Source organism: Falco peregrinus, chromosome 8 (genome assembly GCF_023634155.1).
Source record: "Falco peregrinus isolate bFalPer1 chromosome 8, bFalPer1.pri, whole genome shotgun sequence".
Lineage (NCBI taxonomy): Eukaryota > Metazoa > Chordata > Aves > Falconiformes > Falconidae > Falco > Falco peregrinus.
In genome coordinates this window covers 7,602,155-7,614,781 of record NC_073728.1, presented here as the reverse complement: position 1 = coordinate 7,614,781, position 12,627 = coordinate 7,602,155, and the positions used below count along the sequence as shown (strand labels likewise).

General features: G+C 42.6%; 1 protein-coding gene across 3 annotated transcripts in view; it reads left to right on the top strand.

Moving 5' to 3' along the window:
• TRAF3IP1 (TRAF3 interacting protein 1) overlaps nt 1-11,570 on the top strand; it is a 45,482-nt gene extending 33,912 nt beyond the window's left edge. For all 3 annotated transcript variants that reach the window (XM_055812690.1, XM_055812688.1, XM_055812689.1), the window contains 2 exons: nt 8,243-8,466; nt 11,181-11,570. In XM_055812690.1, the coding sequence (XP_055668665.1) occupies nt 8,243-8,466; nt 11,181-11,346 (390 nt within the window). In that variant the 3' untranslated portion in view covers nt 11,347-11,570. The remainder of the gene's footprint in view (nt 1-8,242; nt 8,467-11,180) is intronic.
• Nucleotides 11,571-12,627: the final 1,057 nt, after the last annotated feature.

Genomic DNA, 12,627 nt, shown 5'->3' with positions numbered 1-12,627 from the left:
AGTAGGTTTCTTTGCTGCTACTGCTTTTCAAATTATGTTGTTGAAGTCGTTGCAATCCAGAGAGGAGAAGTGTGGTTTTCCTGACAGCGGGGGGGGGGGGGGGGATCAATGGAAAAGATGATTAAAAGTGCTCAGAGTTGGTGACTGGGACTTGATAGATGTAGTTAAGAAAACATGAGCTGGAGACATTGCTGAATCCTGGGAATTTATTTTAGGGGATAGAGACACTGTGATGCAGGAGACAGTAAAAGTAAAAAATACATTTCCAACGTGGCATTGCCTCTGGGAATATTTCAGGGACCAGATATGCGGAGGGTGGCAGGTGGAGGTCTGGCATGCTCATGTCACCCTAGCATTGTGAACTTGCCTCCCATCTGAGGGATGTTCCTAACGTCAGGAGGAAGGCAGTGGCAAGATATTTTGTCTTGTGAGACTGCAGACCAGCAGTTCTGGGAGGAATAGTTACTGGTCTGTGAAATCTCTTTGGAGAAAGACAGCAAAAGTAATTAAAAAGAAGGAAGCATTTCAAGTGGTTTATTCCTGCCAAGTGGTCTAGGCAGGCAAGGGGAACCATGTCCCGTTATGTTGATGGGACTGCAAGAATGGGTCAGTGAACTCTGGCCAGCACGCTGTGTTCAAATGGCCGTGGGTTTTGTGCCAGGTCTAGCTCTGCAGTCTGCTGGGAAGCAGTATCAGTCTGGGATTTGACCATTTCTCCCCAGACTGTCAGTTTTCTTACTTAATTTGTTTTCCATCAAACTCTCCAGAAGAAATATCTTCTACATCAGTATGCAACTGTATTCCAAAACGTATTAGGCATTGAGAGTAAAATGTAATTGTACTTCTGTATTTTGGAGTAAGGTAACCAGAAGTCCAGTGAAAATTTGAAAAGGTACTTGCTTTGGGAAATTATGTCTGATGAAATGATGGTTATCCTTGTGTCCATCAGTAAGAATGTTCATCTTCCATTGTTTCGTTGAACTATTTAAGACATAAAAAGTAAATGAAATATTTTCCCAGTTATATTCATTAGTCGTTATTAAGCCTTGTTCTTCTGCCAGTTGGGAAAATGAAGGGAGAAAAAAATACGTTTGTACTCTTAAGTGCTAGAACTTTTGGGTAGTACTTTAGTAAGTCCAGTATTCAGCAAGAAAATGATCAATGGATCTAGCTGATTTATTGTGGATTAATCAACTAGAAATTAGGTGAAGTTGTTTAGAATTAATACTTAGTCCAGATGTAACGCTGGTGAACTCTTGGGGATGTTTCACACCTTTGCTTCTAACTTCTGATTGCCGAGGAGCATTTATTTGTGTTAAAAGCATTCCTCTGAAACCTTTTATGTGCTGTGTCTCCCAAACATGCATTTGCTTTTTAAGAAGTTTTAATAAAGAAAAGGAGAAAAGGAAAGAAGATTGGGACTTTCATCATGTAGGTTTTGCATGTGCAGAAACTTAAAATAATATACACAATTTTCAGGTCAAACAAAGAGGTCACTCTGGAAATACACAACATTTTTGCTGCCTTGATTAGTTCTGTTCAGCCTAACAAATTCCTAAAAAGACTTCCTAAATGTATTTGTTTAGAATCTAACTCTCTAATGTTAAACAGAGAAAGAAACAGATGTTACATTTTGTATTCCACTTCATTTATTTGATGTGTGGAAAATGTAGGCAGGTTATTAAATAGTTTAAGCAAGTGGGATTGCAGAATTCCCATCTTTGCACTACCAAATACAGTTCACGAGCTTCAGAAAAGCAGCAGCTTTGAGGTTTCTGCAAGGAACAAGTGATATTAAATAGCTTAGCACCTGGGTAATATTAAATTTAATTACAAATGTGATAAATTAAGTATGTACTTGTAAGCTTAGAACAAATACAATCATTGCTGATTTTGTTTAAAGTTCTTCAGGTCATTGATTTTTGTATTAATCCATCAGCTGCATGACATTGGGTATCTCCTCCAGTCAATGCAATTAGTTAACATGTCACGTTAACCAGATGTATTCATATATCCCACCATTTAAGTATTTTGAAGGGCTCACCACCCAAGACCACAGCTTCTCAGCATCCTGCCAGCGTAGTATGTCATGAGAAATGCTGACAGTAAAATTTAGTAGGAGTTACCTGCAGAAGGGCTTTCACCTTTGTGTGACAGCTCTGTTCATGGCGATGTGACGTTAATGCAGTCATCCGAATAAAGCTGCAGTGACAAAGTTTTGCTGCAAGCATGCAATTCCTGGAAAATCAGAACTGTACCCAGCGGACAAGCACCACAGGAGCTTAAATTGAATGAGTGTATGCTTGAGTGTCCTTGTTATGCTACTGCTGACTCTCAGAAAAAAAAAACCGTGGCCCCCAAGTAATTGCATTACAAGCTGTGAACACAGGAACAGGATTTTTGTCACTCTTGTGATATTCCTGGTATCATGGCTCCTTTGCTGTGGCCTTTGTGCACAAAAGCACAAAATGTTCTCTCCGGTGGGTGCAGTATAAATACAACATGAGACAGCAGATGGATACGTTAAACAGAAAGGATATATAAAAGTGCAGTGGGACAGCTGTGATTTCCATCCCTCAGAGAGGATGCAGTGCATCAGCTATGTAGCAGTGGTGTGTTGTAGGACACAGTACAGGTGACTTTCATATGTTTCAAGAGCTTATCAGTGGATTTGGCTGGAGTATACATTGGTGTGAAGGCAGTTGTTTTAACACAAGGAACAAATTTATTGCAAATGCTTTTTGAACAGGAAAGAAGCTGCTTTTTCAACAGGACATGGTCCTGGACCCAGAGTGTTTCAGCACTGTGAGGCAGAAGAGGAAAGCTGGGGAGGACTGGCACCCAGTATGCCATTATGGCTGAATTAATACTTTCTGCTATCATTAATTACCGCTAGAGTTGTCTCTTGGCATGTGTGTGGTCAGACCCATAGGATTCTGCTTAGCGTGCTGAATGCTGCACCAAACACATAAGGTTTTATGAACTGCCTTCTCCCCAGCACAGGCTGAGCGTGAAGCAAAGCAGACTGGCTCTGGGGGCTGAGCTGGGGTGTTTATGTACGTGTGAAAAGTGCAGCTCTTGTTAGAGGTATCAAATGTGAACGGGAGGGGGGGCAGGGGGAACCACCACCACCCTAAAAAAAAAAACCCAACAACAACAAAAAACAAACAAACAAATTTGCATCCTTTAAAGAGCTATCCTTTTATTTTCTTTTGGTGCCTTGGAACTGAGAGGCAGGTCAAACTGCTAAATCTAATGGTAAAGAACATTATGTCTCCTATTCCTTGGCCTGTTACTGAACTCGGTACCTGGCATAAGCAGAAAAAGCATCCTGTTCATTTGAAATGATTTAACATTACTGTTTTCCCTGTGTTTCTGTGAAAGAGTTTCTTATGGTGATCCCTAGTGGATAGTTACAATCTACTTAAAATGCAGACTCTGTAAAAACCAGGAAAAGAAAACACCCTTTATGATCAAAAAATATTTTGTACAATAAAAAAACCCCACCTTGTTGTTTTTGCATTGAATGTATCAAAATTATTTGTCCAAAATGAAGTTTCTGTCCTGTCCTATAGAAAGAGGTAGGGGGGAAATGGTATAGCTCAATAAAACTATGATTACTTGGGTCTGTTTTCGTAACGGGACATAATACAATAGTTAAAAGGGGCTGTAGAAACTATTAAGTGCTTGATGGATGTTTGTTATAATTTGATTCACATTTAAAAACTGTTAATTAAAAAAATTGAAAGAAAGGAGAAACTATAAAAGTAAGCAAATACTGTTTCTAGAAATAAATTTCAAATGGTGGTGGTGGTGGGGGAATTCGTATCGCCTTTTTAGCTTAGTAGATGTTGGGTACTTCAAATGCCCTCAACAGCCCGGCTATCAGAAATGGATGTGTTGCAAGTGATCCATTTTTATGGAGCTGTGCACACTGCAATATTTATACTAATTGCTTTAGTGAGGGTAAATGAAACACAAGTAAATTCTGGTGGTTTCTGGTGCCCTGTTGATAATTTCCCCTTTATTGATGAAAAAGAAAATTCCTGCTTTTTAATTTCTCAGGTCCCTGCATCCGAGTCCACATTGTGTTCTGTTCACGTTGAGGTAATGGGAAAGGCAGACTTTTTCCCAGGAATCCAAAATAAACATTTATCTTGGTGCCTTATGAAAAACATGAAGGAAGCGTGTTGGGCCTACAGAAGTGATAGAGTCTTTTATATGGGGATAATTTATTGATTCTTGGGCTTTTGTGAAAGGAGAGTTCATTGAGGTGTATGGCCTAATTAAATAGACTGGAACAATTCTGATTCTGGCATTTTTCTTAAAACTGAATATATCCTGTTACATGTTTGTGCAAAATGAGCAAAGGTGGCATTCAGGACTCTTACCACCCACGTTGCCTGTTGTAATAAACCATCTGCCATAATTCTTAGTGATTTAAAGAGCGTCCCATGTAGATTTTAACCCATAACTGTAACTATGAAACTGAGAACAGACAGTATGGCTTTTTTCACCCTTCATAATTGCTTCTAATCAACAATTATAATCAACAATAATCAGCTGGCAAAGCTTGAGTGTTTTATGGTGATAATTCTCTGTCCTGAGCTCAGCTTTCTGTAGGCTGCAGGAAAATGTAACGTGGCATCTTGGTAGTGTAAGTGTTGGTGAAATGAAAGAAGAAAAATTGACGGTTATTTTTTAACTCGTGTTGAGGAGGGACAACCTGTGCCAGCTGAGCTACTGCACCTTCAGATGTTGGGACATTTTTATCGGGAACTTGACATTTAAGTGCTTCTCCTTTAGAGACTGAACACTAAAAAACTTCTGCGTGTTCTTACACCACTTCAATATCACACATTGTGTTTGAAAGACAGAGGGTTTTTTTTAACAAGCCTATTGATGTACCTGTTCTAATTCCAAGTAGAATTTAATAGATTTTTGGTGGTAGTCGTTTCAGTACTTGAAATAATTTTGGATGGGACAATATTTTTGTCCTTTTCATATCAGTTTTGAACAATTCAACTACACAAAGAGTATGCTGGAGTTACAGGGACACTAAAATTATTTTTTAATATTTACTAATGCACTCTAAGGACATCTTCCCAGTTCATAGAAAATATTCAGCAGTGGTTTATTTCAACTTCAGCTTTTTGAGCAGCTGTGTATTTTAGCATGGAATATTTCAAATTGTTAGTTGGATCTGTGTTTTATAGCATACAGTTCTGGTTTGCTTGTTTACTGAATTGTGGGTTTTTCGCTTTTTTATTTTTTGTTTTCATACCATACTTGCTGGTGTTGAGAAGTGTAGCTGCTTGGACTGTCTGTGTATCAGGGAGGTCACACCAGAGAACGTAAAACATTGAACTCAGTATTTGGAAAACAAAAATGAAGCATTCCTCAAGTTTTCACACACACAGCTGTATCCTCAGATGATGGACTGGCTGAGTCTTCTTGCTTCTGAGATAGCCGTATTTGAAACAAATTCCTTCTCTCTTGGCTGTGGCTTCTTAAAATGGGTGGCAGGGAGGAAAGCGGTAAAGGTTTGGTGCACTCGGGAGGAGAGGAAAGGCAAGGCCGTGGGACTTCTCCTTGGGAAGCTGTTGGATCTGACACAGCTCTGCTCTGCTGCCGAACTGAAAGTGATTGTCTTCATACAGCTAACTTCCCAATTACCCAGCAATGCCTGGTGCCAGGCATTAAGCTTTCCCTATGGCTTTGGTGGAGCGCAGCACGTAGCAAGGACTAGGAAAACAGAGTTAGGATAGAGGGCAAAGAGTTTTGGAACCCTGTGAGAGTGCAGATCTGCTCATACATCTTTACTAGCTGCAGCGAGGCGGTGGGGCAAAAAAATATTTCCAGGAGAGAAACTCCTGTCGGCCTGAGATGTGTGCTGAGCCCTGGTACACGGATGGTGTGCCAGGCCCCTGTCCTGTGATCTGTGCCTTTAGGAAGCGTTGCCCTGGCTGCCCCTTCTCCAGGGAGCTGCAAGATCAACAGGGAGAGAGGCTGGACAGCACTGATGGGAACTTGGTTGGCCACAGTGCTCAGACGTTGGCCAAGGAGGAGACCCAGGGGAGAAGATCTGCTCAACCCTAAGCAGCTGTGCTCGGAACGGGGGTGCTCACCCGCTCTCGGGGGACAAAATGGGTCAAGAAGCAGCGCTTTCATCTTTGCGTCGTAAAGGATAGCAAACACATGGATGGCTCCAGAAAGCATCTAAGTAATGTGTTTTCTGTGATGTAGTATAATGAAACACCTGCTTCTGTGAGGGAGGTATGGGTCGAGTGAGAAGGAATTAAGATGAGTGTTATTTTTAACAGTTTAGCCAGCACTCGTGAACTGACTTAGGAAGCAAAGGTCACAAGTTCAGCAGCATTTGCCACTTCAGCCCAGGTCCTAATTAAACGACTTGAACATTATAAAATGGCAGTAAACTCAGAAGTCCCACAGTTTTCATGCACCGCGTGTGTGGTAAAACACAAGCATTGGAGGTAAGTAAATCTCAGCCTTCAAATCTTTTAGAAGTATTTTTCTAAAATATATAATATATATCTCTGAGTTCATCAGCAAGCCGAGGGCTGCTGAAATGTGTTTGGCAGTAGTCCCTGCTGCCTCCAAGCGCAGCTGAACAAACAGCCCGCAGCTCACACAGGAAGACAGGCCAAGGGGGCAGGAGGGGACAGCGTGGTAGATGTGGTGTCCCAGCGCGAGGGAAGCACACTGCCACCTCTGTGTTTGCTGAGCCGCGAGGAGCCCTGCTTCGGAATTGGTTGATCCTGCGGTTGGGGTGGTAGAGAAAGACCTTTCTAGTTTTCCGGCATACATTAAATGACCAAAATGACTTTAAATAGATTTTACTTAAAACTTTGTGTGTCTTAAAGAAAAACTCAGGTGGGGAAGTTGACCTGTAGGGGTCTTGGAAAGAAAGAAAAAATTAGCTTGTTTTTTCTTGATGGCGGAGAAAAAAATCCAGTGGACTTTTCTTTTATGATGATTGTTGTTTTCAGGGAAGGCTTTTCTGGAATGAGATTATTGCAGTGTGTTAGTTATGTGGCATCACTTTGCTATTTTTATGGCATCCTCTTGCTCCCCATGACTTTGCGCTTTAGCAAACACTTTCTCTGTATTTAACTTGCAGTAAGCTTGAAGGCTTCAGGAGATTGACCACAGAGACTCTGCTGGCTGCACATGAGGGAAGTGTGCACAAGACCAAATTATTTTTGAGTAGTGGAGTTTATTGAGGCCACATCTGCAGCCTGCATGATTTTACAACCACTGTTAACAGAAGTACAAGGCACGGAATAACCACCGTCTATTTTAGCTGTGCAGCATGAAGTGCTATTATTAGGACCAGCATTAGGAGCTGGAAATCCAGATACAGTGGAGGGAGAGAAGCATCTTGAAAGGACTGATGAGAACTAGGAGGAGGCTGTGCCCTGCAGCATCCACCATGGCTCCCAAATAGCAGCAAAACACTGTGGCAAGCAAGTCCGATGGATGTTTATGGTGCAGTAGCCTATAACATGGTGAGCGGAGGTGCTGCTTCTCCAAATTACTGCCTTTTGGATTATCATCATCTTCCTCCAGAGTTTAACGTGACATCATCGTTACGCATTGTGACTTGCAGCATTACTGAGTAAATGCCAATCCACCGTGTCCTGCTGCAGGGCTGTGGCGTGTCGCGGTGATGGATTGGTGTGTGATTTGCACAGCGAACGCGGCGGCAGCCAGTGGCAGCGGCAGATTGATAGCAAAAGTGTTGTTGCTTATTATGCGTCTGTTGAGCTTCTGTTTAATGATGCCATGTTAAGCCACAGAAATTTCCCTTTCAATATATAGAAATAGGTTGAAGTAAACCATGACTGAATGTAAAAGAGGCTTCCCCCCTGATACACCCACCGCTTTGCGAAAGACCATGTTGAGAATGACAACATCAGTGAGATCATTTATGGGATCAAATACTAATTTTCCTTTTGTGCACTTGTGACCTGACAAGCAATTCAACAGCGCTGATGCTATTGCACAGTTTTGCAGCAGCGGTGACTTGCGTATGGCATGCTGTCTGCTCATCTGTGTCTAGGCTGTTGCTTCGTTTCTTCTCTTTTGTTGCAGACTGTCATAAACACTTCTCCCGTTGCTTCACAGTTAGTCTCCAAAGCATTCTTTGTTCAGTATCTCATGAACAACAACCGTTTTCCCTAGTTTTGATGCTTTCCTTCTTATTCATCCTTCCTATTAGGAGAAGCCCTTTGTATCGGAAGCAGCTAGGAAGAAAGAGAGAGACTTGGTAGCCAAAGAAATTGAGAAGTTTCAGGTCTCTATTCAGACTCTGTGCCAGAGTGCCCTTACGCTTGGCAGGATCATGGATTACATTCAAGAAGACATGGATGCCATGAAGAACGAGTTGCAGATGTGGCGGCACGAGAACAGAGAGCATGCAGAAGCTCTACAGAAAGAGCAAAGGTGAGTGTACTCAGGGAAAGTTTGGTTGGTATCTCGAGACGGATTTCTGAATTCAGGAGAGAGGAGAGTTTTACTCATTTTTCAAAGCAGCTTCATCATCAGTCATTTTTGTGGTTTGGGGATTTTTTTTTTTGCAGTCTGTTTTTTTTTTTTTTTTTAAAGTGTTAAAATCTTAAGGTCTTTCCAGCTCAATTTCACATGATGTACATGACAGCGGAGATGCGAGTGTTTGTGTGATATGAGAGGGTTTGATTTGTTTCATTCTTTTCGCAAATATATAGGGAGCAATGGGGGAAGAGCTTAGTAAACAAAGTAGATGTTGAATCAGGCCTAGGAGTGGATTCCTAAAGCTCAACCTGCTCTCTTTGTGCCATTGAATTCAGTGTGTTCTGCAGTGGTGTTTAATAACAGCTGTCGTCTGTGCAAGGTTAAAAAAACAACATTGGAAAGCCAGGAGAGCAAAGGTGACATGCGCAATAGAAACAAGGAGGTCAAGCCTAGAAGCAGTTTCTTTGGCCTTACTTGTCTCACCAACGTGTGTTTATGCTCCTTGGAAACAGAACGTCACTTCCAGTTGTGTGTCTCTGATCTTAAACGTGAACTGGGTATTGATCCTCCTGGATTCGCAGTCAGCCTAGGCAGACCTGCTGTTCCCTCAGTCCATGTGCTTCATTCATGCAGAAGCAAGTATGGGCAGTGTTCTTAGCTAAGTCCTATCTTGGTAGGTAGCAATGTGTTAAATAGCCAGCAGCTGTAAGTTTCTGACCAGTCCACTGGCTAGGGTGGGAATCGGGGCTTTGGTTTGTACATAAAGTGTAACGATGTTAATTCCTTGCACTTATATAGCACCTTCTATCCCAAAACCTTGACAGGCTTCAAAAGTCTGGTTGGCCTCACAATGCAGCACCCCTGCAAAGAGAAAGGGAACAGTTGTTGGGCTGTATCTTGTGGTTGGAGGAACTGAGGTATTGCATCGCTCTCCTTTGTGCTGCACCTAGTGATAGGGAGCGAGTCTCGGGCCTTTCCCTGGGCATGTGCTTACTCAGGGGATCCACTTTGGCCTTGCCAAACAAGTCATTTACACTTCGGCTGGTTTCCCAGCACAGTGACTGTACATGATCCGCTGGCTCCGTGTGTCCCCTGAGCTCCAGGCAGAGCTTACTAAGGCTGTCTCCTTGGCAGTGGTGCAGAAAGACAGGGGGAGTGAGAAGAAAGAACTGCCCAGCTGATTTTGTTGGCAGATTTTTGTCAAACCGAGCTTTACAGCGGCTAGCTGTTTTGTGTGACACTGCAGGCAGGCTAGTGTCCCCTCGGCAGAGCCGCTTGGTTCCGTTTCACGAGCTCAGGCTGCCATAGCGTATCCCTGCCCTTCACAAGGGTTCGTATGTGGTCCTAATCAGGTGGGTGTAGTGCTAGGGCATGTCCAATCCTTCAGGAAAGAATTACAGAGTATCAGACATGAAGATGACAATGCTTCCCATATGTACTGGAATTTGGATGCACGTCTTTGTTTTCTTTGCTTCTGTGAAAGACAATTTAATTTCCATTGGGGAAATGTTAGTGCAATTTCTAGTGATGTTTTTTGTGATTTATGCTAATGTGGTAGAAAGGAGGGGAAAACTAAATGATGTTGAGATGTGGACTTCAGCTAATGAGTCCTCAAAGTGACTGGGTAATTCAGAGTGACAGCAGGCTAGCTCAGTCTGTCGCTTCCCTGGCTGTTCAGTGTTCTGCAGATCAGCAAAGCATCACAGAAGGGGGCACATTTGTTTTAAAGCCGAACAGCCCTATTCACTTAAGATGCATCAGCCCACTTGTGGTTTATTAGCATAGGATTTATTAAATTTCCTATTAGTGTGGGATTGCCTGCCCTTGTCAGCGTCTAGCGATGGGTCAGTTTTCATATACCTTGCCTCTTCTCAGATGTCTACCTGCTGGAGCTGGATGCTGCTGGTGGTTGTTGGTGTCTGGCTGCTGGCTTGCTGGTTTATTGGAGGAAGCTGCTGGTAGCAGGCCAGCAACCACCACAGCAGTTGCATTTGTTCCTCTCTGCCACGTGTGCTTCTCTCATTTAAGCTCTTGTGGTGAGGCCCAGAGGGATGGCTGTTACCGTGTGTATCGTGGTAGGACCCACGGGCCCCTGTAAAAGGTGGGTGTCCTTAAAATCATAGAATAGTTGGGCTGGAAGGGACCTTAAAAGATGACCTAGTTCCACCCCCCCGCCACAGGCAGGGCCACCTTCCACCAGCCCAGGTTGCTCCAAGCCCCATCCAGCCTGGCCTTGAACACTGCCAGGGATGGGGCAGCCATGGCTTCTCTAGTCCTTGCTGTGTTCCGTCCCATAAAGTCAGGTGCTGCTTCATCCATGGGCCAGGTGGTTGCTGCTTTTGGCTGGATAAAATGAAAGAAGTGCTTGATGTATGCATAGTGCGGGGTGAAATAACTGCAAAGAGTTTTAGCAGGAAAGCTGGGTTAGCCAAGAAGTGAGGGTTTAGTGCCGAATTGTGGGTGATCTCTCTCGAACAATATTCTTCTCTGTTCGTGGTGTTAGCTTTGCCTTTGTGCTTCTTATTCAAAACCTTCTTTCAGGAAGGGTGGGCACAACTTAAATACTTTGCAGACTTTCAGGTATTGAATGTACTTTCTTGGAGGCTTAAGTAGCCTGAAGCAGCGTAATGTTTCCAATAACATTACACTCCTTGTGTCTCTTTCAGCATCACAGACAGTGCTGTAGAACCGTTAAAAGCTGATCTGGCTGAACTGGAACAGTTGATTAAAGACCAGCAAGACAAGATCTGTGCTGTAAAAGCTAATATTTTAAAGAACGAAGAAAAAATCCGGAGGATGGTTCTTAGCATAAACCTGTCTTCAAGAAGGTGAAGAAGAGGGGAGAAGAAGAATTAAAAACAAAAAAGCCTTGGGACTGACTGACACCTGACTGACATTCCTACCAAATAAAAACAAAATAGCCGGGAAAACTAAGATATGCCTTGCTTAGTTTTAAAATGTTTAGGGACCAGAAGGCTAAAAATTATGTAAAATCCTATTATTGCATTGATCTTTAGATGTTGATATTACCCAGGATAAAATGATGTTCAGTTGAATGCTCAAGTTGCTGAGCTATTAAAAAGAACTTGTTTGTTTAGATGTGAGCAGCCGTTACTCGCTCACCGGGTCTTCACAGCCCTCTTCTCCCCGGCCTGTTGCGCAGTTTCCGAGCTGTGTCTCTCTACATCTCCTTGTCTTCATTTCCGCTGAGGTTACTTTTGAACATGCTGTCATGGAAAATGGGTATTAGATGCGTCTTTTGCCCCCTTAAAAAAATGTTCCAAACCCCTGCAGATCCAGATGGTTCCTGAATCCAGTTTGTTATTAACGGGGAAAATTATCTACAAAACAATGCCACAGGATCAAGAAGTAAAGCCTTGTGTAACCTGCAGTTCTTTGCATCATTGCAGAGATTACGTCATGTTTTCAGAGCTATCGGGAATCTTATTAGAAACAACAGAAAATGCAGCACAAGCATCACCATGTAAGGGAGCTGAAGTATTTTATCTGCGCAGGTGTTAATTCCATTTTTATTGCATATGTTCATTTGGAAAGGATTAATTTAAGTACCTGTTTCCTCCCAAATGCATGTTCCTGTAACTTTTTGTATGTGAATAATTCCACTGTTTTGGTTTTTTTTTTTTTTAGTTAACTGCAGCCGTCTGTACTGTTTTCCTAATGACCTCTTGAATGTACTGCACATTAGGGTCCAGCTTTACTTACTCCTAAATCTGCAAAGCGCGTTAGCGTAGACACAACTATATGACACTGCACTGAGCGCAGAAGGCTTTAGTCCACTGCAAGGCTGTTCTCTCAAGATTTTTATAAGGTGCCAGCACATCTCTTCCCACGTTGTTTGGGGAGTTGTTGCAGTACGAAGTGCTAGCGTCCTCATTTTTCTTCCCGAGATTGGCAATCTGTGGGGGTTTTATTTTTCTTTTGCTGGTGTCTGGACCTTCAAAAACCCACCAAATGGATCATCACCAAATATGTTAAATACAGACATTTTAAAGGGCAGGATGCTTTGTTGCGTGGGATTTTGGTGGGTGTGGAGAGGAAGCAGGGGACTTGTGAAGGTATAGGAGAAATTTTCTGATCAGTTCTTAACAGGAC